Source organism: Molossus molossus, unplaced genomic scaffold (genome assembly GCF_014108415.1).
Source record: "Molossus molossus isolate mMolMol1 unplaced genomic scaffold, mMolMol1.p scaffold_m16_p_18, whole genome shotgun sequence".
Taxonomy (NCBI): Eukaryota; Metazoa; Chordata; class Mammalia; order Chiroptera; family Molossidae; genus Molossus; species Molossus molossus.
The window spans coordinates 28,237,545-28,265,339 of NW_023425353.1; the positions used below are offsets into that span (position 1 = coordinate 28,237,545).

A 27,795-nucleotide genomic window follows, 5' to 3' on the forward strand; every position below is an offset into this window, starting at 1 on the left:
AACCGAAGTACATGCCCTTGACAGGAAATTGAACCCACAAACCCTTCAGTTTGCGGGCCGATGCTCCAACCACTGAGCCAAACCGACCAGGGCAAATTTAACCCATTCTGTAGGTTAGCTTTGTCCTTGCACTATCTACTCCAGGCCGACCTGATAGCTACGAGATTATCTTGGCAAGACTCACAGTAGCAAAGAACAGTGGTCAAATCTTTACTTTTGGAGTTAGAAAGACTTGTTCTGACATACAGTAAACTTCTTACTTATTGGGTGAACTTAACAAGTTACTTCAACCTCAATTTTCTGTTTCCTCGCTTACAGACTAATTTTTTCGATAGTAATACTTCCCAGTACAGTGTTTTTAGTGAGGATTCACTACTGCATTCTAATACTTAGGATGCCTGGATCAATAAATATTTATTGAATTAAAAATAAAAAAAAGAATACCCCAAGGACTAGGGATTATTAGCCTAGAAAAGGAACTATTCAGATATACACATTGTGAAAGCTTTTCATCTGATTGGCTTTAACTGGAAAAATACAGGGACCCAGATTTCGATTGAATATGTTGGATTTGTCCAACAGACACACCCACAAGCAGAATGGTCTTCTTTGAGAGATTCTGAGATAACCAGTTGGGGAGAATGTTACAGAACTGAACAAAATTATTATAGAAGTCCCTCCCAATCTAAGAAATTGTGTTAACAAAGGCTCAAAAAGAAAAGTAGAACTTTCTTAGGACAATGCTCCAGCACTTGTCTTACCCTTCCAGGTGGCTATATCAACGTGGCAGGGGAAAAATAACTAAAAACACAGAACTGAAATATAATCAGTGCTACCAACTGCCAGATTACCTGCCAGTCAGATTACCTGAAAGAAAGGACAAATTAGCCAATTACCTCTCTTTTCCTCCTTTAAAAGACTTTGTAGGTCAGGAAGACTGTGGTGATTTCTGGACTTCTAAATTTGATTGTGGCCTTTTGACAATAGATATGGAAAGCAATAGGAAACTAACTTCTTTCTTTTATCTAATTTCAACTTTATTCATTTCTACTACAAGAGTTAGTTTTTGGGCTTCAAATCTTGCTTTAATTGATAAGATAAACTTTAATTTTTCTTAGGTGTTTTAGAAAAATTAGTCTAATTAGATGTACCTTCCAACCAGTTGGCAGGTTACCAACTTTTTGTCAGTCTTAGGTCATCCTAAGATCTCCTACATTCTCTGCCTTTGGCTTTCCCCACTAAATACATGATAAAAATGTACAATACTGAGGCATCTGTGCCATAGTAGAATGAACAAAAACTTAGACTCAGCCATGTATTAGTTTTCTGGGTCTTAGGTAAATTTTAAATTTTCCCTAAGCCCTAATTACCTTATATATAAGGTCTTGCATACACTATATATACTCAATGAGCTGAGTATAATCCCATATAAATTCACTTCCACTACCAAGTACATGGAAAAGAGTCTCAATTACTAAATGAGTCATTAAAATTAAGTATTCTAAAGGCAGGTGTTTTGGTGTTCTATGGTAATAAGAAAGACAATACTGAAATGGTTCTCACCTTCATCCCCCCCTTCTTTTTCTTTTTAATATTTTTTTTTTGTTAATTTTAGAGAGAGAGAAAGGGAGAACAGAGAGCTAGAAACATCAATGAAAGAGAACAGCGATTGGTCACCTCCTACATGCCCCCCACTGGGGATAGGGCTCACAATCTGGGCATGTGCCCTGACCGGGAATCGAAGCTGCAACCTCTTGGTGCATGGGTCGATGCTCAACAAGTAAGCCACACTGGCCGGACCCCCGTTTCTTAACCATAATTATGCAACATTATGTCGTGATTGAAGTGCAACTTTAATTTGAGCTCTCTTTTCCACCCCACCTTCGACCTTACAATGCAGAAATGGCTCCATGAAGATTGTTTATTTAACTGGCTATCTCACTAAACAGAAGAGGTCGTATCTTAGATACCGTAAATAATTACTCTTTTTTCTTATTTTGTTTAGATATCTGAGAATCCAAAATGTCATTGCTTATATTTTAATGATGAACAGTATTAAAATAACTCCAGGGAATCATTACAGTATTTTATTTCCACTGCTACTCATCGGAAAAAGATAAGTTATTTAGAAGTTATAACATAAGAAACAAACAAACAGCCCTGGCCGGTTTGGCTCAGCGGTTAGAGCATTGGCCTGTGGTCTGAAGAGACCCAGGTTCGGTTCCCGCTAAGGGCATGTACCTCGGTTGCAGTTTGTCCCCGGCCCTGATTGGGTCGTGTGGGTGGCAGCCACTCCATGTGTCTCTTTCACATCGATGTTTCTCTCTCTCTCTCTCTCCCCCCTCCCACTCTATCTGAACAAAATATCAAAAAATGTCCTCGGGTGAGGATTTAAAAAAAAACAAAAAACAAACAAGCAAACAAAAAAGAAACCAAACAGGGGTAGTAATGAAATCGGCCTTTGTTACTGCTCTTAGATTTCTGCCTTCATTAAAACAAGCTGATCTAGTTACCAATATTTGAAAAAAAGAAAAACTTTTTTTTCTCCCTTTTCTTGTCCCCTACTTGACAAAAATAGTGATCTTTTGATTCTCTGAAATGGTCAACAGGTAAAGAGGCAAAAATGCTGAACACAGAGTCAGAAGTAACCCAGGGATCTGTGGTAGCACTCAAAATTAGCTGTACAACCTCAGGCAGGTTTTAGCATCTCTAAACCTGTACAATGAGGAATTTGATTGGATTATCCCTGAGTTTTTGCTAATCACTCGGCAACAGCCAGTGATCTATTGGCTGAAAATCATTTGTGTTGCAAAGGACTCATTTTATAACCCAAGGTTTCTTAATTCTCAACTTCCTCATTATTACAAATGTTGACATCTGTGTCTGGGCTCCTTATCTTAGCAAGATGTCACTATGATAAAATAAAATGTACTTGACAGTTCTTAGTATATATTTGACTTGATCTTTGGGTGGAAATATGAATATTTTTATAATCTATAAACCAACAAATCCTTGTTAATTCTTTTTACAAAGAGATTTGTCATAATATTAATTTTAAACATCAAACATCTTCTATATATGTAAAGTGATTCTATTAAAGAAAAAGGCATTTCCAAAAATCTACTTATATATAAAATGAGAGATATAAATTAATGCATATATATATGCATTTTATACACACACACACATACAAAGACTCTGAAGTATGAAAATTTGAAAGAGAAATCTAGTCTGCTCCCTCTGACTGACAAGATCACAGGTCAAGATGTAATATCAAAATAAGTCAATTAAAAAAATTTTTTTTCTGTACTGATTTTTAGAGAAAGAGGACGGGAGAGGAGGAGAGAGAGAGAGAGAGAGAGACAGAAACATCAATGAGAGAGAACATCGATTGGCCACTTCCTGCATGCCCCCCACTTTGGATTTGGCCCACAACCTAGGCATGTGCCCTGACTGGGAATTGAGCCAGCGACCTCTTGGTGCATGGGTTGACATTCAACCACTGAGCCACACTGGCCAAGCAAAATAAGTCAGTTTTTAATAGATACTTACTAAGCCCACTTGTGCTAACTTGTGAAAGTTGCCTCGCTTTTCTTGAGATAAAATGCTGTATATAAATACTTTGGATGCCAAAATTCTCCTCCCTCATTCCTAAGAGTCAAGACTACTTGATAAAGTACCCAAATCTCTTGTGACTAGAAGGGGAAAGCACACACTATATTCCTTTAGAGGTCTAATTATTCTAAAGTCTATATCTATTGCACAATATAAAGAAAAAGGATATTAAATTTAAAGAGTAAACTTGACTTTGCATTATGTTTAGCCTTAATCATAAGGCTGGTTGGAACAAAAGAAATGTAACTCAGATTTAAAAAAAAAAATGTAAGAAGCATCCCTATGATTATCAATTTTACGTGACAAATTTACCAAGGTCAAGAACCCCCTATTTTTAAGTTCAATTTTACTTTTAACACAGCCACATTAAATGTCAACATAAGATCATTACGGATAATCATAACATCTTTTAGGCCACAACATATACTATATTAAAAGAAATACACATTCTGGACCTCTGAGGTAGAGTCAATAAATCTAAAAGTCACATGCCTTGGCAACCACATTTTGTTCTATAAAGCACCTTTAACAGAGAACTAAAAAGCCAAAAATACATCTTCACCTCTGACTTATTCCCACTTTTCCAGTCTTACATTATTCCCTTGACAGGAAATAAAATATTCCCTTGAAATTGGCAGCTACGTAACTGACAATGAATATATAAAAAATAAAGATATCTTTTGGTTTTCATTAAAAAATGCAATTTTTCGCCCAACTGGTGTGGTTCAGTGGATTGAGAGAAGTCCTGGTTCGATTCCTGGTCATGGCACATGCCCACGGTTACAGACTCGATCGCCAGTGCAGGGCCTGCAGGAGGCAGCCAATTGATGTTTCTCTCTCACATCGATGTTTCTATCTGTCTCTCCTTTCCTCTCTCTCTCTAAAAAAAAAAAAAAAAAAAATCAATAAAAATATATTATAAAAAATACAAATTTTCAACTGTTCTGTGGGAAAATGAACATTATTTTACTAGATCTCCCAAGCAAATCTTTAGGTTTTAAATTTTGTTTACCTTTATTTTTTATTCTAACACTGTCAATAAATTCTACCTACTCTTCTATTTTCTACTCCATACCCATAGTTACCAATTTAGTTCAATATTTACAAGAGCACCTACTACTACTACAACAATTTTCAACCAGTGTGCCAATTTTTAAAACATGAAATATCTGACATCTTTTCCTTAGATTGTTAGAAAAAAAATGACAGCCAACACAACAGCAGCCATCTGGTGTACATGAATCAAACTTATACCTATTTTCTTTTGGTGACATCGGCAAAAAATATATTTGGTGTGCTGCAGAATTTTAGTCATTAGTTTATGTGTGTCGTGAGATGAAAAGGGTTGAAAATTGCTGTACTACTTATATCATAGTTACTGTACTGAATCGTAATGATCTCTAGTACTAGTTACTTTTCAAGTTATACTCCCTTATTTATCTATGTCCTTTCAACAGGAGTCATACCCTCCCTTCCACCTACTTAGATGCTGGCCTAGGACACCACCTGGTGGTCAGCAACAGGACCTATCCTTCCCACCACTTTATTTCTTCCCCCTTGAGAGAACAGTACACCTGGGCTTTCTGGTTTTGCTCACAGAAAATGAGTAATTCAACTAATTCAATCTTAAAACTTTCTCTTTTTTAAAAATATCCTCATTGGAGGATATGTTTTTATTGATTTTAGAGAGAGGGAGAGAGAGAAACATGGATCATTTGCCTCCAGTACACACCTTGACCAGGATCAAACCCGAAACCTGGGTAAGTGTGCCCTGATTGGTTAGGCTCTAGGGTTCTATGTGAGATATAAATAAAGAGAACTGGCACACGGTCCTAGATCTCCAGGGTCTCACAGTTGGGGTTTTCTTTTGTTTTGTTTCTTCTATCTTTTTAATGCAAATATAAGCTATTTTGAAACTTGAAATTTGCATGTATTGTGTTGTCTTTCAGTGGAGATCTATATTGACTGTGCCCCATACTCCTAAGATATCTTCCAAGGAGCATTTTCTCTATAAAGCCCCTGTCAATAAATTGACCTACTTAGCTCTCCCTTTTATGAACTTCTATTGCCCTTAATTTCAGTAACATGTGATTATATGTTGTTCTCTATCAAAGTTTTTAACTGCTAAGAATGAATATAAGTATGCTGTAGATATGGATCATTTCAGCCCTCCAGGTAGCTGAGCAGAGCCTAGAATAATAGAATCAACTACCTTACTGTGAACTTATCACTTAACCCTGCTGGGCTGTACAGATATTTTAATTTTCTGTGTGTGCCATGAAAAAGATTGGGAAGTACAGCAAGTTTAATTTGTGGCATTTTCAAATTAGAAGTAACATTAAATATTATTTAGTACAATGACCTCAGGAAATGAAAGAAGAAAGTTGGAAATGAAATATAGAAAATTTTATTTGTTTAAGGTCACCCTGATATTGATAACAGATAAAAGACATTCTAAGAATCTAAAACTGCAGGATCCTGGCTTCTGCACTTCATTTTACCACACTGCTTCTTTAATTGCCACATATGTAAATCCTGCCACTCCAACAAGACTGTAAGATTTTTGAGAATAAGGCTGTAACATGATTTATATGTATGTAGCTCTAACTTAAAAGTGAGGTGGGAAAGTATGGGCTATGGCTCAGATACTATCTAGCAGAGCAAAACCAAAGCATGCCCTTCCATTTACATATTGTGGATAACTGCTTTCATGCTTCTGATGCAGAGTTGGGTAGTTGCAAGAAATTATATGGTCACCCTGGCTGGTTTGGCTTAGAGGTTAGAGTGTAGGCCTGTGGACTGGAGAGTCTTGGGTTCAGTTCCTGCTAAGGGCACATACCTCGGTTGCAGTTTGTCCCCGGCCCTGGTTGGGTCGTGTGGGTGGCAATCACTTGATGTGTCTCTCTCACATCGATGTCTCTCTCTCTTTCTCCCTCTCTCCCTCCTGCCTCTATCTGAAGATAAATGCAAAAATGTCCTCGGGTGAGGATAAAAAAAAAAAAGAAATCATATGGACAAAAATATTTACTGTTTACGGAAAAGGTCTGCAAATCCCTGACCAAAAACAATGCTAGATCAAACACTCAATAAACATTATTAAACAAATGTGTGAAAAAACAAACACTGGGGTGGGGGTGACATTTCTGATCCCACGGTGATTTATCAAAGATATAACAGAAGAGTATGTAAACCATGAAAGCTTTCATTACGCTTAACCAAATTTGCACTTTCACCTAGAGACCAATTTTTCATATTCCACATCACAGACTCAAAGAACAAAGTTGGCAGGTACACTAAAGATCAGGTAAGTAGTTAAATCACTCAGTTAATAAATGGATAATCCAGAATAAAACCCCTTTTTAAAAAAACTGTTTTCCATTATAATCAAACAAATTCTTTTTTGATCCTCACCCAAGGATATGTTTCTGCTGATTTTTTTTTTTTTTTGAGAGAGAAAGGGAGGGAAGAAGGGTGAGAGAGAAGACTGAAAGAGAGAGAGAAATATCCAAGTGAGAGAGAAACATCAATGGGTTGCCTCCCGTACAGGCCCCAACCGGGGATCAAACCTGAGACCTAGGTGTGTAACCCAACCGCAAATCAAACCTGCTACCTTTTGGTGTACAGATGCTCCAACCAGCTGAGCCACTGGCCAAAGCTATATAATCAAGTAAATTTTAATGAAACAACTATTTTCCATTCGAGGGTGAAGTATAAAATTTGACTTTATAATGTTAGAAGTAATCTGAGTGTTTAAAAGTTTAATTCATCATAAACAATTACAGTAATGCAAAAACTTGAGCCCTGGCCAGTTTTGCTCAGTGGTTAGAGCGTCAGCCTCCGGTCCAGAGAGACCCAGGTTTGGTTCCCGCTAAGGGCACATACCTCGGTTGGAGTTTGTCCCCAGCCCTGGTTGGGTCGTGTGGGTAGCGACCTGTGTCCCTTTCACGTCGATGTTTCTCTCTCTCTCCCTCCCACTCTATCTGAACAAAATATCAAAAATAAATAAAAATAAATAGAAAAATATCCTTGGGTGAGGATTGGAAAAAAAAAAAAAATGCTGCCAATAATATTTTCATGTCATTAGAGAAACACAAATTAAGAACCCCAATGCAATATCACTATATACACATTAGCATGGCTAAGTTTAAATATAATGACACCACTACCCTGGTTGGTGTGGCTCAGTTGGTTGGAGTGTCATCCTGTGCACCAAAGGGTCCCAGGTTTGATTCCCAGGGCACATACCCATTTACCATATAAATCAGAGAAATGAAAATGTCTGTAAGACCTATATACAAAATTTCACAGCAGTTTAGTTCATAACAGCCAGAAAACAAAAATAATCCAAACATCCATCAGCCAGTAAATGGATAAACAAATAGATACACAATGGAATACTACTCGGCAAGAAAAAGGAACAGTGCGACAAAACAGACTATGCTGTGTAATCCCATTTATATTAAATTCTAGAAAAGGTAAAATAATAGTGATGGGAAAGCTAACTGGTTGCCAGAGGCCAAGGGTTGGAGAAGAGGACTGAGTGCAGCAAAGGGGTATAAGAAATAATTCTGGGATGATGGAAATGTTCTGTATCATGATTACTTTACATGACTATACATTTTTTAAAATTAATCAAATTGTACATTTAAAATTGGTGAGTTTTATTGTCAGTAAAGTTAACAGAACATTAAAGAAACAATTTTATGAAAAAAATGTTCTCCCTTGGCTCTCTTTCTCTAGTTTTCCAAAACAAACAATATAAATGCATAAAATATACTTTACATATATATTTTTCTTTTTAACATAAGAGTCTATAATCCCAAAGACACTTAATGTTCTCTGGTACAGATTAGAACAAATCACATAGTTGCATTGTTAGTTTTATTCCCAACCAGATTGTGTAATACGTGACCAAATATCCTTTTTATTTCAAAGATAACCATTATGCACATAAATACATGCTACTTTTCTTCATTTATACTTTTAATTTTTAATGATGTGAATCATTAATCTGATGATTTTGTTATTCTGATGAATCTGTTATTCTGACAGATTTAACTTCTTAAAGTGATTTACTGCCCATTACCTTTTATTTTATTATTATTTTTTTTTAATCCTCACCTGAGGACATTTTTCCATTTTTTATACAGATAGAGTGGGAGGGAGAGAGAGGAAGAGAGAGAGAGAGGGAAACATCGATGTGAAAGGGACACATCGAGTGGCTGCCACCCACACGACCAACCAGGGCCGGGGACAAACTGCAACCGAGGTACATGCCCTTAGCGGGAACCGAACCCGGGTCTCTCCGGACCGCAGGTGGACGCTCTAACCGCTGAGCCAAACCGGCCAGGGCTTACCTTTTATTTTTAATGTCATAATTAGGTAAGAGAAATTTAAAGATTACATTTCCAGACTAAATATCCAGTAAAATAAAACTTACCTGAGAAAGAAACAACACAGAATGAAAGTGACTATCATAAAACTCTTAAGGAATACATAAAAGTAAAGCCAAAAGATAGCAAGATGGTGACTTATGGGGCAGACCTGACCCACAAATGTGTTCTGTGTGGCTTGTCCAAAAATCAAGAGATGACTCATTTAAGCTTTCCAGTTTCTCTTGAAAAATTAGAAGCCCTGGCAAGACTGGGCTCACAATCCTGAATTAAAACAATCTGCTAAAGCTAAGATACTGTCCCTTTAGACAAGGCATGTACTCTTCTGTTTCTCCAAGTCCCATGACACTTGAGTTGACTCATTTTCACTACCTGCCTGGCTACACATACCTGAGTTTTCGAATCCTAACAGAACTATCTCTTCTATGTGCCTCAACTAACAACTGAGAAGTGAAGTGAGAGTTATATGAAAGGAGTTCTCCCAAATTTATTGTGTCTAGTTCTCCCATCCAGGTAAACCCCACAAAAACTGTTTATTAAGAGTAAATTAAAAGAATGCATATGCTCTACTACAGAAAGTAAAATGTATACTGAATGGTAAGTGTGTATGAAAATTATAAGCAATTTATATTTCCAAGCTAAGCATAGACACACCCAAATTCTAGAACTTTATTCATTACCTTTATTAATGTAAGAAAGCCAATTCATATGCAAAACCAAACCAACAACAACAAAGTATCTTTGTTCCTCTACTATAAAACTGAGACTTTTAAGATATAAAGAGCACAGCCCTGGCCGGTTGGGCTCAGCACTTGGAGCACTGGCCCTCGGACCAGAGTCACAGGTTCAATTCCCAGTCAAGGGCACATACCTGGGCTGCAGGTTTGATCCCTGGTTTTGGTCAGGGTCATGTGGGAGGCAACCGATCAGTGTGTCTCTCTAACATCAATGTTTTTTCTCTCTCTCCCTCCTCCCTTCCACTCTATCTAAAAATATCAATGAAAAAACATCCCCTAGTAAGACTAACAACAACAAAAAAAGATATAAAGTATACTGAAGCAGCAAAAGTGTAAAATAAACAAAATACAGCAACATGTTAGGAAGCAAATAGGAATATAACTATAAGCATACACTTATTAGCTGCAATTATTATTATTCATCTCTTTTATTTAACAAAATGAAAACTATCTTTTACCACAACTTTGAGATATCTCTTCCTGAGATATCTCTTTTTAGTTACCAAAGAAAAGTCTGAAGAATCCTAGATACAAAGAACAATAAGTTAACAGAAAAAGAAACTCTAACAGACTTACCCTCTCTACAGTTGCCTCATCCCCTGGTAGACATGCAGCAGCAGCAGCAGCAGCACAAGCTATTTCCATCATAGCAGAGCTGGTAGGAGCGTCAGTAGTGGATGAAGACCTGGGTCGGCCAGACTGCATAACAGTTGCCATCTCCTGGCCAGATTTCCTGTTGATTTGGGGACTTCCCTTTGGGGCCTCTGGCTTGCCCCGCCTACTATGCAAGCTCGTCCCTCTCTTCATCTTGGGTGGCACTCGGATCTGTTGCAGGACACGATTCAGAGCTGTGGGGTGGGTGGGGACACCATCAATCTCTGCGCATGCGTTCTGGCTTTCCAGATCCATTTCAGGTTCTGGATCTGCCTGAATTTGTTGCACATCGTGTGGAGACACAGATGACCTCCTGCGCTGGTGCTGGAAGAGATGCTTCAAGCCTTGGCCAATCACATTAATGTTCTCCAAAGCATTGTGGGTCATTTTAGACAACTTTTGTTCTGATTCTGTCTGCTTTCTGGCCTCTGCATCTTGGGATTTGCCTCCAGGATCAGGGTCCTCATATAATTGTTCACTGCCTGAAGGCTCCATCAGTAGACTTAATACGCTTATTTGCAAACTCAAAAAATCTTACACACACCAAGACTGTCAAATTAGGTAGGCATTTGCTTCAATAGTAACTACACATGCAGCTGTGAGATGAAGGCTTCATGCCTATCTAATGTTTAAAAAAAAAAAAAAAAAAAAAGAACTTCATATTATAAATCCATGCAGAAACTCCAGTGTTAAAACAAAGAAAAACATGCCACTAGTCAAACAAATGGGCACTATCATTAAGCAATCTTTAATCAGAAGATTAAAAGACAGTTTTCTAGATAGTGGGTAATGATTATTTTCTAGAATAGAAAAAAAAGGCTCAGAAATAAGTACATAGGAAATGAAAACAGCAATGTTAAAAAACAATCCCTACAGGTTTTAATATATGAAGAATTGAATACTAGAGTAGTCATCTTGGAATGCAAACCACAATAACAGTTGACAAACAGCCATTGCTTGGGAAATCAAGAAAGCACAGAACATTCAATAGGTATAGTCTTGCTGAAGCAATTTAATTCCTCTCATTCATTACCACAGTTAATTATTCATATGCTGAAACTCAGTAAATTCAAATAGTAATAATAATAAGTAGATATCCCAACCTAATTATGTGTGGATTTTAATGGAAAAGAGGAAGTTCTTGTTACCATTCACATTCAAGGTCACTGATAACTTTTAAGAAGAAAACAGAAATGAAAATCTTGTAAGTTGAATTATCTGTTGAAGCACAAATGACCTTGGGGTACCACATGAGTGAATGATCCAGACAATCTATTTTCAGAGAGACTAGAGCTTTGCTCAGCCAGCTATCAAGAAAAGATATACTAAGAACTCCCTTTCTCTGAATAGTATCATCCCTGACAGAAGCTTCCCATACATCCACAAAAATTCAAAAGCAAAGAAGTAGCACAGTAACTGGGATATAACACAAGAAAGGTCAAACAGCAACCACACACCAATATTAAATGCAAGAAATTAAAAGGAAGCTGAAACTAAGAAATGTAAGATCAGCACAACTTCCATGGTTACGGAAATCACATGCACAAATAGAGGGGGGGAGATGGTAGGCATGAGATTTTTCATAATAGAAAGTGTTTATTTTTATACCAAGTTGCAAATATATAAAACAAAATTTCATTAATGCACAGAATGTGCTAGAGAGGACAAAATATAATGTAGGAAGAAGTTCTTTATGTCCATATTTTCCTTCAATTTTTTGTTCAAAGTGCTTTAAAACTCCCTGCACTACCAAGTGCTTTTAACAGTCTAAGTTACCATCAATGAAGCACTATGGTGGGCATGTTCTGGGGAAATGAAGACTCCTTGCCACCAAGTAGTAATCTAGAAGGCATAAATTAGCTGGATATAATAAGAGTTCACTATGAACTCAAGGCTACTAGAGTCCAGAGGGACAGGAATGTAAACCCATTAGAGTTTTCTTCCTGTTAATTACTTTCAGAAGATCTTACTATGTATATGGGCACTGTCATTGTGGCTCTGCTGTTCATATTCTTTCATGCCTATTTCTTCCACATCTCCTGACTTCTTCATGACTCAGAACAGAAATAATGTGACGAGGTAAAAGACAGTGTCTCTCACTAGTATATTTCTCTTTCTAAATACCACAAAATTCTTTGCTCCCAAACTAGGCAAATGAGTAACAGACACAAGAACGGGAAATTGCATTGCCTTTCACTCAAATTCTTTGTGGCCACACTAAAATCTTGCCACACCCTTTTCCTGACTGTACATTGCTTCTGTTTTTACTTTGAGAAAGCAAGAAGAAAACTTTAATCCTTATTAGATTAATGACTGTCTTAGCCTCTACTGGAGTTTTCTGGAGCTCCTTATGGGCAAAAATGTTGCCATAGTGTATGTATTTAATTATCCTCACCATGAGTTTGTAGGGCAGACTAATAGTTGAATTATTTCCACTCTGCAAAGCACTGAGCTTCTCAGAGAAAATTTACCAAAATAATCCAATAACACTGTACATCAACTCATCTTTCTTCTTGCACTGGGCTATTTAGACCCTGAGAAAATAGGAGAATGTGAAAGCAGCAGGCTGATAATGAAATAGTAATTTACTTTTTCCCGTTTGTATCTCATTACCTAAATAATACAAATGATTTTCTTGTTGGTTTTGAAAGCAAAATAGATAAAATAAATTTCTCCCATGAAAGTAAAAGGTACCATGAATAAAGGAATGATGATGTCAAGGTTAGCTGGAAAACCTACTTGTTTTCTATATAAAGGTATAAAGAATTTATTACTCAGCAAATCTGTTCCTTTGGGCAGTGTTATAAACGAATCAAGTGGCCATCTGCTTCTCTTTTTTAATGAAAAATATGGTACATTTTATATGTCAGTAACTTCATATGAGATTTCACTAGCATATGGACATCATTTACTTTCATATAATTCAAAGTGATGATTGACTGATTACAAGAAAATGCCAGTATTCCTAGGAAAATCTAGAAATAGGATGTCAATCTCCAAGCCAAAGTTTGCACAGGTTATCTACATAAATGCAATGAGTATGTAATAGTTCAGTAATAGATTCTAGAATTTCTAAAGGCAGAGGCTTACCTAACATGGCACCCTAAATTGAGCATTAAACATCAAGTAGTAGGATAAAAATTTTGAAAAACAACCTATTGCATTGATGATAAAATGTAATCTGGTACTTACACTTGCAACTATCATCTGCATTATTGCTGTGATATCAACAAACAAGAAATACGGTCAAAATTTTGACATTTGCTAAAATTTTCTGTATGCCAACAGAAAATCTGTAAGGCCACCCTTCAATAAAAGCCAAATATTAAGGAAGGCCAAATGCTGTGTCAAAAATACCAAAAGACAGTAATGTAATAATTAACTATAAAATTGCTAACAGCAAGAATGCAAGCATTAAAGAAATTCAGCAGTGGCAAAGTTTTTTAGAAATCCCTATTTCCTTCTGTAAAAATCAAATAAATAAAAACTGTTACTCGCCCTGGCCGGTTTGGCTCAGCGGTTAGAGCGTTGACCTGCGGTCCGGAGAGACCCGGGTTCGGTTCCCGCTAAGGGCACGTATTTCGGTTGCAGTTTGTCCCTGACCCTGGTTGGTCGTGCGGTGGCAGCCACTCGATGTGTCCCTTTCACATCGATGTTTCTCTCTCTCTATCTCTTCCTCTCTCTCCCTCCCACTCTATCTGTACAAAAAATGGAAAAATGTCCTCGGGTGAGGATAAAAAAAAAAAAAATAAATAAATAAATAAAAACTGTTACTCAGTTTATAAAATTCCCCAAATAATTATACTGAGATCCCTGTTTAACACAAGTTCAACTGCAAAGTAAGTGTGCTTTTGTAAGAAGGAAATGTTGGCTTCTCTTTTGTTCACTCAGCTTCTCGGAAAAGTAGAATTCTTGTATGTAAACCAGAGAAAGTAGGGGGGAAAAAAGGAACAGAAGGACATGGCTGAAAGGGAACAGGGTGAAGGAGTGAAAATCAGGAAAGAGGAGAAAAGGCCACCTACAGACCAGGCATTTAAGATAACTTTGTTAAATTCTCAGAATTTTTAACAATTTTTCTACAACAGTTTTGCCAAAGACAGTATGCCATTAGTTCCCATTCAAGAAGCAAGCTGTTCTGAATTAGTATCGGAAATAAGTTTAAAAAGTATGTTTTTTAAATCTGTCAAATGTTTATGAGAGTGCTCAAGATAAAACCACTCTAAATTATATACAAATTCTTTTTCATTTTTGTTTGTTTGTTTGTTTTTGATAGATATGGTGACCGAAACGTTTTGATTTGCTGATGAACCAAGTTATTTCACTGACTATAAAGAGTTGGATACTCACTTGTCTTTATCACTCTTCCTCAAGCATGTCTAAAGAATACAGGAATTCTTTTTAGGAAAAGCTGAAAAGCAAATATTAAAATTACAAAGTGAGAAACTTAAGAGGGGAGAACTTATCTATTATATACTAACAGAAAACAAGTGAATATATACATAAAATATTAACGTTTCTCTCTCACTGGTAGAAATAGTGTACATTTTCTCCAATATTTTTCATTATTTTCTAATTATTCAAAAATATAAAATTGTAATCAAGAAAAATTGTAATCAAAAAAGATATTTTGGAAAAAAATTAACTTATCAATACTTAAAAGAAAGTGGCACATGTCATAAGTAGCAATGAGTATTTTTACACTATGATCTGGAATTAGAAATGGATAGGCCATTAATTCTAATCTTAAAGTAACATGAAACGCATATACATGAAAACAACACAATTTTATAAGCAAATATTTTTTCAAGTAGCTTCCAATTCTGTATTTGTAATTTTGCATTAAAAGGCAACTCTAAAAACTGTATCTACCATGTACAACTGAGATTCAAGATGCACCAAAATTAAAATTTTCCTGGAAAACCAACTTGTGACAGCCATTACCAGAGAAGCAATTTAATTAGACAAGTATTTTGGGGACATCTGCTATGTGCTCAGCATTATATAGACCAAATACGGCATATTTTCCTGCCCTGAAGGAACACACAATCTAGCATTGAAAGTAAGGTTTGCATACTTAAACAAAATAGCCCAAAACAACACAATTAAGTGCTAAAATGTGTGAGGAAAACTGCAATTACCATCAGAAGTCCAGAAAATTTGTTAGGATTAGATTTGTTTGGAAAAATTTCATGAAAGAGAGAGAGACTTTAACTGAGCTTTAAAGGATGAGAAGATGAATAAACAGGAAGATATAAACCAAGATTTCCAGCTTAGAGAGCAATAAATATAGTATGTTTGGGGGCCAATAAAGAGGCCAGATAGTGGATACATATCTGAGTCACCTGGAGAGCTGGGCAGCCAATGAGCAGATGTGAGAGAGGACTTTCTATCATATAACCTTCCATATATTTTGAATTTTGTACCTTATGACTATATTATATATTTAAAAACTAAACTTCCACATTTCAAAAAAGAAAGAAAATACATGTTTTAATTTCTAGGGTAAACATTTAAAAAATAGTAAAAGAGTATATAACTGTTATGCTAATAGAAAAAATAGAATTAAAATACCCAAATAAATGCAAAAAGAAAAAAAAGAGGGAAAGCACAATCACCAAACAGCAAGACATATAAATAGCAAAATGGCCTATCCAGTGTGGCTCAATGGTTGAGTGACAACCCATGCACCAAGAGGTTGCTGGTTCCATTCCCAGTCAGGGCGCATGCCCAGGTTGTAGGCCAAATCCCCACTGGGGGGCGTGCAGGAGGCGGCCAATCAATGTTCTCTCTCTCATTTATGTTTCTATCTCTCTCTCCCTCTAAAATCAATAAAGAAGGAAAAAAAACCCTGGCCAGTTTGGCTCAGCGGTTAGAGCGTCGGCCTGCGGTCCGGAGAGACCTGGGTTCGGTTCCCGCTAAGGGCACGTACTTCGGTTGCAGTTTGTCCCCGGCCCTGGTTGGTCGTGCGGGTGGCAGCCACTCGATGTGTCCCTTCACGTCGATGTTTCTCTCTCTCTCCCCCTTCCTCTCTCTCCCTTCCACTCTATCTGTACAAAAAATGGAAAAATATCCTCGGGTGAGGATAAAAAAATAAATTAAAAAAAAGGAAAAAAAATTATTTGTATATATATATAAATCATGATATATATATAAATCACTCAGAACAGGGCCTGGTATGCAATAAGCACAACATAAAACACTTATTTTAGGAAATGCCAGGACCTATATAGGCAATGGTGGCAGTACTCTGGTTCCCATTCAGTATGCTGCAGCAGATGTTTCTCATTACCCTGGTACAATCTTAACTTCCATGTGGGAGGTTCTTGCCACTCATAGTTTTTGGCTCAATATGGTAAGAAAAGGAAATCACCAATTGAGCCTAACTATAAACAAATTTACAAGTAGGAAGAGTCAGTAAATTGAAGACAAAAGCTAATACTAATATGAAACTACTGTTCTTTATAGATTTAGAGATCTCTAATAGCACCACCTCATATCTGTATAGCATGTTATAGTTTCAAAGTACTTCTTTTTTTTTTTTTAATTTTTTATTGATTTTAGAGAGAGGAAGGGAGAAGAAGAAAGAGAGAAAAACATCAATGAGAGAGAGAGCATTGATCGGCCGCCTCCTGCATGCCCCCCACTGGGGATTTGGTCCACAACCTGGGCATGTGCCCTGGCTGGGAATGGAACCTGCAACCTCTTGGTGCATGGGTTGACACTCAATCACTGGGCCACACCAATGGACTCAAAGTACTTCTTAACACATCATGCCATTTGATCTCTCAACACTCCTATGAGGTCCTTGCTATTACTTCACATTTTATAGATGAGGAAATGAGGCTTAAGTGACATGCTGAAGGTCACTCAGCCAGCAAGTAGAAGAGCTGGAACTTAAACCTTCAGACTACTCTACCACAGCTGCCTCTCTAAATGGGGATAAGTTTTAAAATGCTAAAACTACAATTTTCTGAAAACAAACCATCCTCCATATCTCAGCAAACCATTAACAGCTTCAAGACATATTTAAAAATTAGAACAAATCAGCCCTGGCCAGTTTTGCTCAGCAGTTAGAGCGTCGGCCTGTAGTCCGGAGAGACCCGGGTTTGGTTCCTGTTAAGGGCGTGTACCTCGGTTGCAGTTTGTCCCCGGCCCTGGTTGGGTTGTGCAGGTGGCAGCCACTCGATGTGTCCCTTTCACATCAATGTTTCCCTCTCTCTTTCTCTTCCTCTCTCTCCCTCCCACTCTATCAGAACAGAAAATGGAAAAATGTCCTTGGGTAAGGATAAAAAAAAAAAAATAGAACAAATCAAAGAATAACAGGACCTTAAGGATCATTTATAATTGTAATCTTTCATTTTATATACACTCTTATGTAAATGTTTTTAGTACTTAGGATATGTCCAGTAGCATTTGTAATAGATAGGAAAGGGAGTAAAGGCTAAGTGATGTGTTAGATAGTTTTGGTTAGCCTCACTGGTGTGGTTCAGTGGTTGAGCATCGACCCATGCAGCAAGAGGTCGCCAGTTTGATTCCCGGTCAGAGCACATGCCCAGGTTGTGGGCAAATCCCCAGTGGGGGGGGGCATGCAGGAGGCGGCCAATCGATGTTCTCTCACATTGATGTTTCTCTCTCTCTCTCTCTCCCTTTCCCTTCCTCTCTGAAATCAGTAAAGAAAAAATAAAAATAAAAAAAAACAAAAACAGAAAGTTTGGGTTGTACCTGTATATTCTGGTATTTTGTACAGTGCCTAGCACATATTAAAAATTCAATAAATGTGTCAGAATAAATGAAAGAGTGAATGAGTGAACAAATGAATATCCTAAAGGCTCAATGAAGTAGAAACATTTCAGGAGTAAAATATACATTTGCTGATCAACACAAAGGCAAGGAACATTAAGAAATCAAAGATATATCACCTCACACCTGTCAGAATGGTCACCATCAACAAATCATCAAACAACAAGGGTTGGCAAGGTTGTAGGGAAAAGGGGACTCTAGTACACTGCTGGTGGGAATGCAGACTGGTGAGGCCACTATGGAAAACAATAGGGAGTTACCTCAAAAAATTAAAAATGGAACTGCCATTTGACCCAGTGATCCAACTTTTAGGATTATACCCTAAGAAGCCTGAAACACCAATCAGAAAGAATGTATTTACCCCCATGTTCATAGCAGCACTATTTACAATAGCTAAGATCTGTAAACAGCCCAAGTGTCCATCAGTAGACGAATGGATAAAAAAATTGTGGTACATATACACAATGGAGTACTATGCAGCTGTAAGAAAGAAAGATCTCTTATCCTTTGAGATGACATGGAGGGACCTGGAGAGTATTATCCTAAGCGAAACAAGCCAAGCAGAGAAAGACAAATATCACATGATCTCACTTATTTGTGGAATATAATGAACATAACAGTCTGAGGAATGGGGTAGTCTGAGAGACGTGGAAGTGGGGTACAGACTGACAATCCCCAGAAGAGGGGGTGGGGCGAGAGATAAACCACAGAACTTATATGCATGTACGCATGAACAATGGACATGGACAACAAAGCTGGGGACAAGGCGGGGAGGGTGGGGGAGGGGGTATCAGTGGGGGAAAAAGGAGAAACATCTGTAACAAAAATAAATTAATCAATTAAATAAATAAAATAAAACAAAAACAAAATGAAAAAAAAAAAGAAATCAAAGATAACCTCAAGTTTCATGGTTTAGTTGGCTAAGTAAATGATAAGCCATCAATCAAGATAAGTAAAACTAGTGTGAGAATAGGTATATGGAAATGCAAAGAGATCACGGCAAAATGCTAAAGAATTTGGTGAAAGATATTAAATTTCAAGAATCAGTAGGGAGTCTACACTGGAGATGCAGATTTAGGAGTAACCATATGAAGCTTATAAAAAGATCAGAGCTACCACACACCATAGTTTATGGATTCTCATGCTCTTAATCAATAGCAGAATAGGATATGCAAGTCAAAATGACATACACCCAGAATTCCGGTACCTTGAGACCCTAACCTGATCTTTGCCCCACTGATTTTTTAAACATAGATTATGCTTTTGAGTCATCCTTCATTTGCTTTCTAACAAGATATGAAGGTCCACAGTTTATTTTCACTATGTGCAACAGACAGAATTCTGGGCTCACAGATCCAAGGAAGATCAGAAATTCAATATACTTTGCATTATTTACCATAAACATACAAAATTTATATACTGGTTTAAATCAGTATTATTCGCTGAAAAACTCATAAAATAATGATTTGCCACATACTAGTGACTTTTTAAAGTTTTGGTTTGAAACTTGAAATACTTTTGATAAAACCAATGTTTTGATAGAGCACTCTTTATCAATAGACAATGTTTTTACCGATGTTTATTCTCACACTAGGACAAGGAAAGTTATTTTGGGATATTTTTTTCTCTTAATCCAGAATTACAACAAGATACTTCTAACAGTCTTCACATACAAGTCTCTTCCCCTTCCAACTCATCGTACCTACGAATCCGGGGGGTGGGGTGGGGGGAGGGGAGCAACCTTCCTATTTTGTTTCACCTCTACCTCCCAAAATTCATCCTTTATATCTTAAACTGATCTTACACCAAACTAAGCTCAAAACATCAACAAATGGATTAGGCAGAAACACACAATATAAGATTAATTTATCTCCATGATTTCATTCATGTTATTTTTCATACCCGCAATGTTATCTCTTTTTCCAACATTTATCCAAATAGAGTTCACAGATCAAATCCTCCTCTAACCTCTTCAACACTCACCTACTGTCTCCTTTCTTTGAATTTACATAATACAAATTGAGTGGCCCTCAAAAGTTAGCTGTTTTGCCCTGGCCAGTTTGGCTCAGCGGTTAGAGCGTCTGCCTGCGGTCCAGAGAGACCCGGGTTCGGTTTCCGCTAAGGTCATGTACCTCGGTTGCAGTTTGTCCCCGGCCCTGGATGGTCCTGCGGGTGGCGGCCACTCGATGTGTCCCTTTCGCATCGATGTTTCTCTCTCTCACTCTTCCTCTCTCTCCCTCCCACTCTATCTGTACAAAAAATGGAAAAATGTCCTCGGGTGAGGATTAAAAAAAAAAAAGGTAGCTGTTTTCCTCTATGTTGGAAAGCAAGCTTCCTGAAGAGAGGTGTCATATCAAATCCGTAAATAATGAACACATAGTTGGCATTCAATGAATACTTACTAACTCAATGATAGGTCTGAATATGTATCTTAGATTTTTAGCTTTCTGATCATCCTCTGCCTCTACATTGCCATATACCAGGGCGGGGGTGGTGGTGTCATTTTTTTTCATTTTACTAGCATTTTACCACCTAGAAAAATTGGGGGGGCCAGTAAACATTGACAACAATCTTAAATTTACATTTATTTACTCTTTATTTATTTTTATCCTCACCCGAGGACATTTTTGCATTTATCTTCAGATAGAGCAGGAGGGAAAGAGGGAGGAAGAGGGAGAGAGAAACATCGATGTGAGAGACACATTGACTGGCTGCCACCCACATGACCCCAACTCAGGGCAGGGACAAACTGCAACTGAGGTACGTACCCTTGAGAGGAACTGAACCAAAGACTCTCTGGTCCGCAGGCCAACTCTCTAACCACTGAGCAAAACCAACCAGGGCTATTTTACTCTTTAAATGGCCAAGTCTATCATCTCATTTCAGGAAGAAAAGCCTAATTACTAAAACACTAAAAAGAAACAGTTATTTTTACAAAGTGAAAGAGAAAAAGGCAATTGTTACTTGAAAGAGCAATGCAAATTCTCTAGGTACAGAAAGAAATTAAGCAATCTAAATAAGATTAGAAAATTGACAATCATAACAGTACACTTCCTCAGTATACTTATACTCACTGTCTAAACATGACTTACTACTTAAAACATAGTGAAAATAAATGAACACTTAAAAAAGTTTCATCAACTGGCCATATTTTGTAAAAACTTATCTCAAGAAAACAATTTTTAAAAAAACAACAACTTGATCCTGGCCAGTTTGGCTCAGCGGTTAGAGTGTCAGCCTGTGGTCCACAGAGACCCGGGTTCAGTTCCCGCTAAGGGCATGTACCATGGCTGAAGTTTGTCCCCAGCCCTGGTTGGGTCATGCGGATGGCAGCCACTCAATGTGTCCCTTTCATGCCAATGTTTCTCTCTCTTCTCTTCCTCTCTCTCCCTCCCGCTCTATCTGAATAAAAAATGGAAAAATGTCCTCGGGTGAGGATAAAAAACAACAACAACTTGGCCCAGCCAGTGTGGCTCAGTGGTTGAGCGTCACCCCACATACTAAGGGGTTGCCGGTTCAATTCCCAGTCAGGGTACATGCCCAGGCTGTGGGCCAAATCCCCAGTGGGGGGGCATGCAGGAGGCGGCCAATCAATGTTCTCTCTCATTGATGTTTCTGTCTCTCTCTCTCCCTCTCCCTTTCTCTCTCTCTAAAAATCAATTAAGAAAAATCGTTTTAAAAAACAACAGCTTAAATAGTATTTTCCTGAACCTGAACTATACTGTACATATACCATATTTAGGGATATATATGATTGGAAAAATAACCAGTCACTCCATGAAGCTCCTGATAGAGAAATCAAGAAGTTAAAATTTTTTAGCTTTAGTTATATAGTTAATTGACTTGGTAATTAATGCATGTAGAAAGCTATTGTTCCAGGAACCTTTGTGCCCCAGGAGGACTGCAAGCAATCAAGATGGTGTTTGAGCCACTGTGCTTCAGAGAGACAACATTCTTCCCTAGAACACAGATAAAAAATCACCTTACCGTCAGCCCTGGCCAGTTTGGCTCAGCAGTTAGAGCATAGGCCTGTAGACCAGAGGGTCTTGGGTTCAAGTCAAGAGCACGTACCTGTATTGCAGGGTAGATCTCTAGCCCTGGTCAGGGTCATGAAGGAGGCAACCAATTAACGTGTCTCTCTCTATCATTCCCCTCCCTTCCACTCTAAAAAAAAATCAATGGAAAAAATATCCTTGGGTGAGGATTAAGCAAAAAAAAAAAAAAAAAATCACCAGTCACCAGATAAAGGAAGGGATGGTAGGAATATCACTGGACTGCAGCTTTTATCTGATTAACATTTTCCCTGAATTCCAAACCCATTACCTACTTTTTCCAGAATTCCAAACTCTTTACCTACACCTTTCTTCTCCTTATAAAAAAGGTTGACTTGAGATGAGATATAAATCGGTCTTTTTTGTTATTGTTAATCCTCACGCAAGGATATTTTTCCATAGATTTTTAGATTGAGAAAGAGAGAGAGAAACATCGATGTGAGATAGACACATTGACTGGTTGCCTCCCGCCCTACCCAGACCAGGACCGAGGATGGAACCTGCAACTCAGATATGTGCCCTTGACCAGGAATCAAACCTGAAACCCTTCAGGCCGACAATCTAACCAGTGAGCCACACCGGGCAGGGCATAACATAGTTTTTAGGATACATAACCACCAGCCTCTCAGATTGCCAGCCATTTGAATAAAGTGCCCATAAAGAGTCAATCCTGCCCGGCCAGTGTGGCTCACTGGTTGAGCGTCGACCCATGCACCAAGAGGTCACTGGTTTGATTCCCAGTCAGGGCACCTGCCCAGGTTGTGGGCCCAATCCTCAGTCGGGGGCATGCAGGAGGTGGCCAATCGATGTTCTCTCTCATCAATGTTTTAATCTCTCTCTTCCTCTCTCTCTAAAATCAATAAAGAAAAAAATATTTTTTTAAAAAAGAAGCAATTCTTTTCTCTACTTATTGGTTCTAGTAGTGACAGGTAGCAGGAACATTGACTTTTCCAGTTTCACTCCCCCTTCATCCTCTTTGGGTAGGTGCTAAGAAATGTGCTTGTTAAGTTATCTAGTCCCAAGCTAGTATGAATAGAAAAATCTAAGGAAACTCTACCAGAGTAAAGAAATAACACATGACCAAGCAAATAACTGAAGCCAGGAAAAGATTAATTCACAACAAAATTTGCCAATTCAGTCCACTGGGTGATTTTGTGCTAGTTTTCAAGAAACTGACTTCAAGGCCACACTGAAACTAAATTTAAAAAACAAAAAGAATGAACTAAATCAGTGAATCAGAGCTAGAAGGGATTCTAATGATTTTAAAGATGAGAAATGAGATCTAATTAGGTCACACAGATATTGGTTGCAAAAGCTAGAACTGAAGGTTCTAATTCCTAGAATAGCAACAGATATTTACTGAGTACTAGGCACTATGTTAGACCAGTACCCACTCTTGCATATCATGATACTTCCTAAGATGTTCAAAAGCATTTAAAACTTACATTTTATCTAAGAAAATTTCTAAATTAGGACAAGACAATGTCCATATCTCCAACAAGCATGTTGAAATAAGCAGGCAGAGAAAAAAACTTTAAAATAGAAAAGAATTTGGAATTCCAATTTACCCTTCCTGTCCTGGTTATAAAATTGCACATGCTGTTGTTTACCATTAAAAAGAGTAACACCATCAAAAGACATGTCTACCCAAATCTCATGAGCCAATAGTTTAAGAAAAATGAGCCTTATCCTGTTGGGGAAATAACCTGTTTTTGTCACATCACACTCAAGAATTAGCTCTGTCACAGGATTAAAGTACAGCCACCTAAGGACAAAAGTCTAGGCAGAAAAAAAACAATACTGAAATTTGATAAAGACCCCTCAGGAATATGGCATTTAGCTGTTTCAATGACACCTTTCATCTAAGGATCTCAAAACAAATGTTATTTACATTACCAAGAATCAAAACCATGACACCATGGCCCAATAAAAAAAACATATCAGTGACCTAGAGGAAATTCAATATTGATATTCTGAAATCAGCTCTCTGCTCTAGAAAGCAAGATCTAGTTTTATGTAACAGCAGTGTGGTGTAATAAGAAATATATATTTGGTCTTTGTCCCTAGTTCCTGGTACAGAGCTAAACCCTTGGAATTTCCTGAGAAATAAGTCTCTTGTTATTGGTAACAGAACCATACCTGAGTTGATGCTAATGAGGTGACTCTTGGGGGGCTCCAAGACAGCTTCAGAATGGAAGCTGGTTGCCACAGGAACCAAGCATGTGAATAGAAGGTTGGAACTTTCATGCCCTCCCTCCAATCTGGGAAAGAAAGAGAGGCTGGAGACTGAGTTAATCACCAATGCCGATGATTTAAATAATCATTCCTAGGTAATGGAACCTCCACAAAAACCACTACACAAGGAGTTCAAAGAACTTCTGGATGATGAGCACTCCAAGGTACTGGAGGATGGTGGGCCCAGCAGCGCATGGAAGCTTCCTGTACCTTGCCCTATGCACATCTTTTTTTTTTTTATCCTCACCTGAGGACATTTTTCCATTTTTTGTTCAGATAGAGCAGGAGAGAGAGAGAGGAAGAGAGAGAGAGAGAGAAACATCGATGTGAAGGGACACATCGAGTGGCTGCCACCCGCACGACCAACCAGGGCCGGGGACAAACTGCAACCGAGGTACGTGCCGAACCCTTAGCGGGAACCGAACCCGGGTCTCTCTGTACCACAGGCCGACGCTCCAACCGCTGAGCCAAACCGGTCAGGGCTGCACATCTTGTATTTGGCTGTTTGTGAGTTGTATCCTTTATAAAAAAAAAAACCTGTAAGCATAAGTAAAGTGTTTTTCCCAAGTTTTGTGAGTCATCTCAGGGTATTATCAAACCTGAGGAGGGGGTCATGAGAACCCCCCAAATTTGTAGTGAGGCCAGAATTTGTTGTGAAGTACAGGTGGCCCAGGACTTGCAACTGGCATCTACAATGGGGGCATCCTTGTGGAACTGAGCCCTTTAACTTGCAGGATCTGACACTAAGTACATATAGATAGAGTCAGAATTGTACTGAATTGTTGGACACTCAGTTGGTGTTACAGAACTGGACAACTGGTTGTGTTCTTGGTGGAAATATCTATTTGGGTGGAAACAAACCCCTGGGTTTTTAATGTCCCATCTCCCTCCATGCCGCCATGGAAAAAGTCCAATCGTGTCTTCAGCAGGGCCAGAATAAAGGCCACTGCCCATAGTTTCTGCTCCGTATTAAAGTACAGTCCAGCCCTGGCCGGTTTGGCTCAGCGGTTGGAGCGTCAGCCTGCGGTCTGGAGAGATCCAGGTTCAGTTCCCGCTAAGGGCACGTACCTCGGTTGCAGTTTGTCCCCGGCCCTGATTGGGTCGTGTGGGTGGTGACCACTCGATGTGTCCCTTTCACGTCGATGTTTCTCTCTCTCTCCCTCCCACTCTATCTGAACAAAATATCAAAAAAGTGTCCTCAGGTGAGGATAAAAAAGAAAAAAACAAAAACAACAACAAAAAATAAATAAATAAATAAAGTACAGTCCAGCCCTGGCCGGTTTGGCTCAGCGGTTAGAGCGTCGGCCTGCGGTCCAGAGAGACCCAGGTTGGATTCCCACTAAGGGCATGTACCTCGGTTACAGTCTGTCCCTGGCCCTAGTTGGGTCCTGCAGGTGGCAGCCACTCGATGTGTCCTTTTCATGTCAATGTTTCTCTCTCTGTCTTCCTCTCTCTCCCTCTTGCTCTAGCTGATCAAAAAATTGAAAAATGTCCTTGGGTGAGGATAAATAAATAAAACAAAGTACAATCCAGATCAGCATCCTGTGTGTGGAGTTCACAAAGCCATGGGGCATGCATCTGCTAAGGCCACATGGCTATGGAGAGAGAACATGCAAACTCACAGTGGAGTAGTCAGAAGCAAGAGAGAACAAGAAAGAAGAGCCCTGGCCAGTTTGGCTCAGCGGTTAGAGCGTCGGCCTGCGGTCCGGAGAGACCCGGGTTCGGTTCCCGCTAAGGGCACGTACTTCGGTTGCAGTTTGTCCCCGGCCCTGGTTGGTCGTGCGGGTGGCAGCCACTCGATGTGTCCCTTCACGTCGATGTTTCTCTCTCTCTCTCCCTCCCACTCTATCTGTACAAAAAATGGAAAAATACCCTCGGGTGAGGATCAAAAAAAAAAAAAAAAAAAAAAAAGAAAGAAGAAACTCTTTGACTCTGGGGATTTTTAACCAGGAGCTTCTTCAAACTAACCAATGGACTTTCCAAGATTTCACATGCTTCTGATGGGGTACACCCCCCAGCCAATCCATTGTTTCCCAGGCTAGACTGACAGGCAAGCATCTCCCCTGTGTGGCTATCTCCCCATTCTCCCCAGCCCCTCAGTGATCCAGTACCGAATGGGGGAAGGGAAGGGTGTTAATCCCCTTGGAGGAACAATACTATGTGAAGTTGTAGCTTCCTGGTGAAACTTCCCAGGTGATAATGCATACAATGTCTGACTTCTCTTTATTAATATTAAACTAGCTAATTATAGTAACAACAGTTGTGGAGTGGAAAAAAACAAACACACTAGTAGTTCATTCCTAGTCCACATTTGTAAAGCTTGGAGACACAAATGGATTTGTTGATATAATCTCAGTTTGTTGTGGCACAAGAGAACCAAGAGACCACCAGAGCTAAATTAAAGCCAAATAGAGAGCAAAGCCGGCTGGTTACTGATCCTGAGTTCTTGGAGACAAGCCCTGGGGTCTCCAACTGTTGTGGCGTGACACAGTCAAAGAAAGACCATTAGAGAATTGAAGTCTAAATAAGAGCCATTTATTAGCCGACCGGCGTCTGATTCTGAACGCCCATGTGACAGTCTTCGGAATCAGCCCTGATATGCTTTATTACATGCCTTTTATATCTTACAGAAAATAGGATCTTCTTGATATAATGGCCAGGGCCACAGCAATGCTGTATAGAATTAGTTTGCCTTACAGATAAGAGGAATACCTAGGAACACCCAGGCACACCCAGGAACACCAAGAACACCCAGGTATTTCAGGTATTTCAAGGTACCAATGTACCTTGAGTTGATGCTAATGAGGTGACTCTTGGGGGGCTTAGCCCCGAGCTTCACAAACACAATGCAAGCCTGATTCCTTGAGATTGTGGGGGAGGTCGAATCTCTGACTCAGGACCTCCAGGCTCCGTGGACTCTGTCAGACACGTAGCCGGCTTCCAACAATTTCTTGGTTCAGAGAGTGTTCCAATTTACTGAGGTTATTTTTTACTAAACAGGTTCAGCTAGAAGGCATACAGTGACTTTCCCAATCAATTATGGAGGAGCACAATAATTTACCAATCATCAATTATGGGGTTATAAACATGCCAGCACAAGTTTACCTTGCTGCACATATGTGAAGACCCCAAAATTTAAGCAATGTTGTCAGAATAGTTACTACTAATAATTAGCATTAATTTTATGAAAACTATGCGTCATCTTTGTGCCAGGCATTAAGCTTAGTATTTTCCAGTATATACAACTCTAAAATGTAGATACTGTCCCCAACAGCAGATGTGAAAATTAAATCTCATTAAATTTCCCAC

General features: G+C 38.7%; 1 protein-coding gene across 9 annotated transcripts in view; it reads right to left on the reverse strand.

The window, feature by feature from the left end:
- Positions 1 to 27,795, reverse strand: part of TMCC1 (transmembrane and coiled-coil domain family 1) — a 206,828-nt gene that overhangs the window by 138,783 nt on the left and 40,250 nt on the right. For 6 of the 9 annotated variants that reach the window (XM_036266459.1, XM_036266464.1, XM_036266463.1 and 3 more), the window contains 2 exons: positions 14,747 to 14,807; positions 10,322 to 11,021 (listed from right to left, as the gene is read on the reverse strand). In XM_036266459.1, coding sequence (XP_036122352.1) covers positions 10,322 to 10,894 — 573 coding nt within the window. In that variant the 5' untranslated portion in view covers positions 10,895 to 11,021; positions 14,747 to 14,807. Of the gene's footprint in view, positions 1 to 10,321; positions 11,022 to 14,746; positions 14,808 to 24,390; positions 24,513 to 27,795 lie in introns of all 9 variants that reach the window. The other 3 variants (XM_036266467.1, XM_036266465.1, XM_036266466.1) reach the window with 3 other exon arrangements.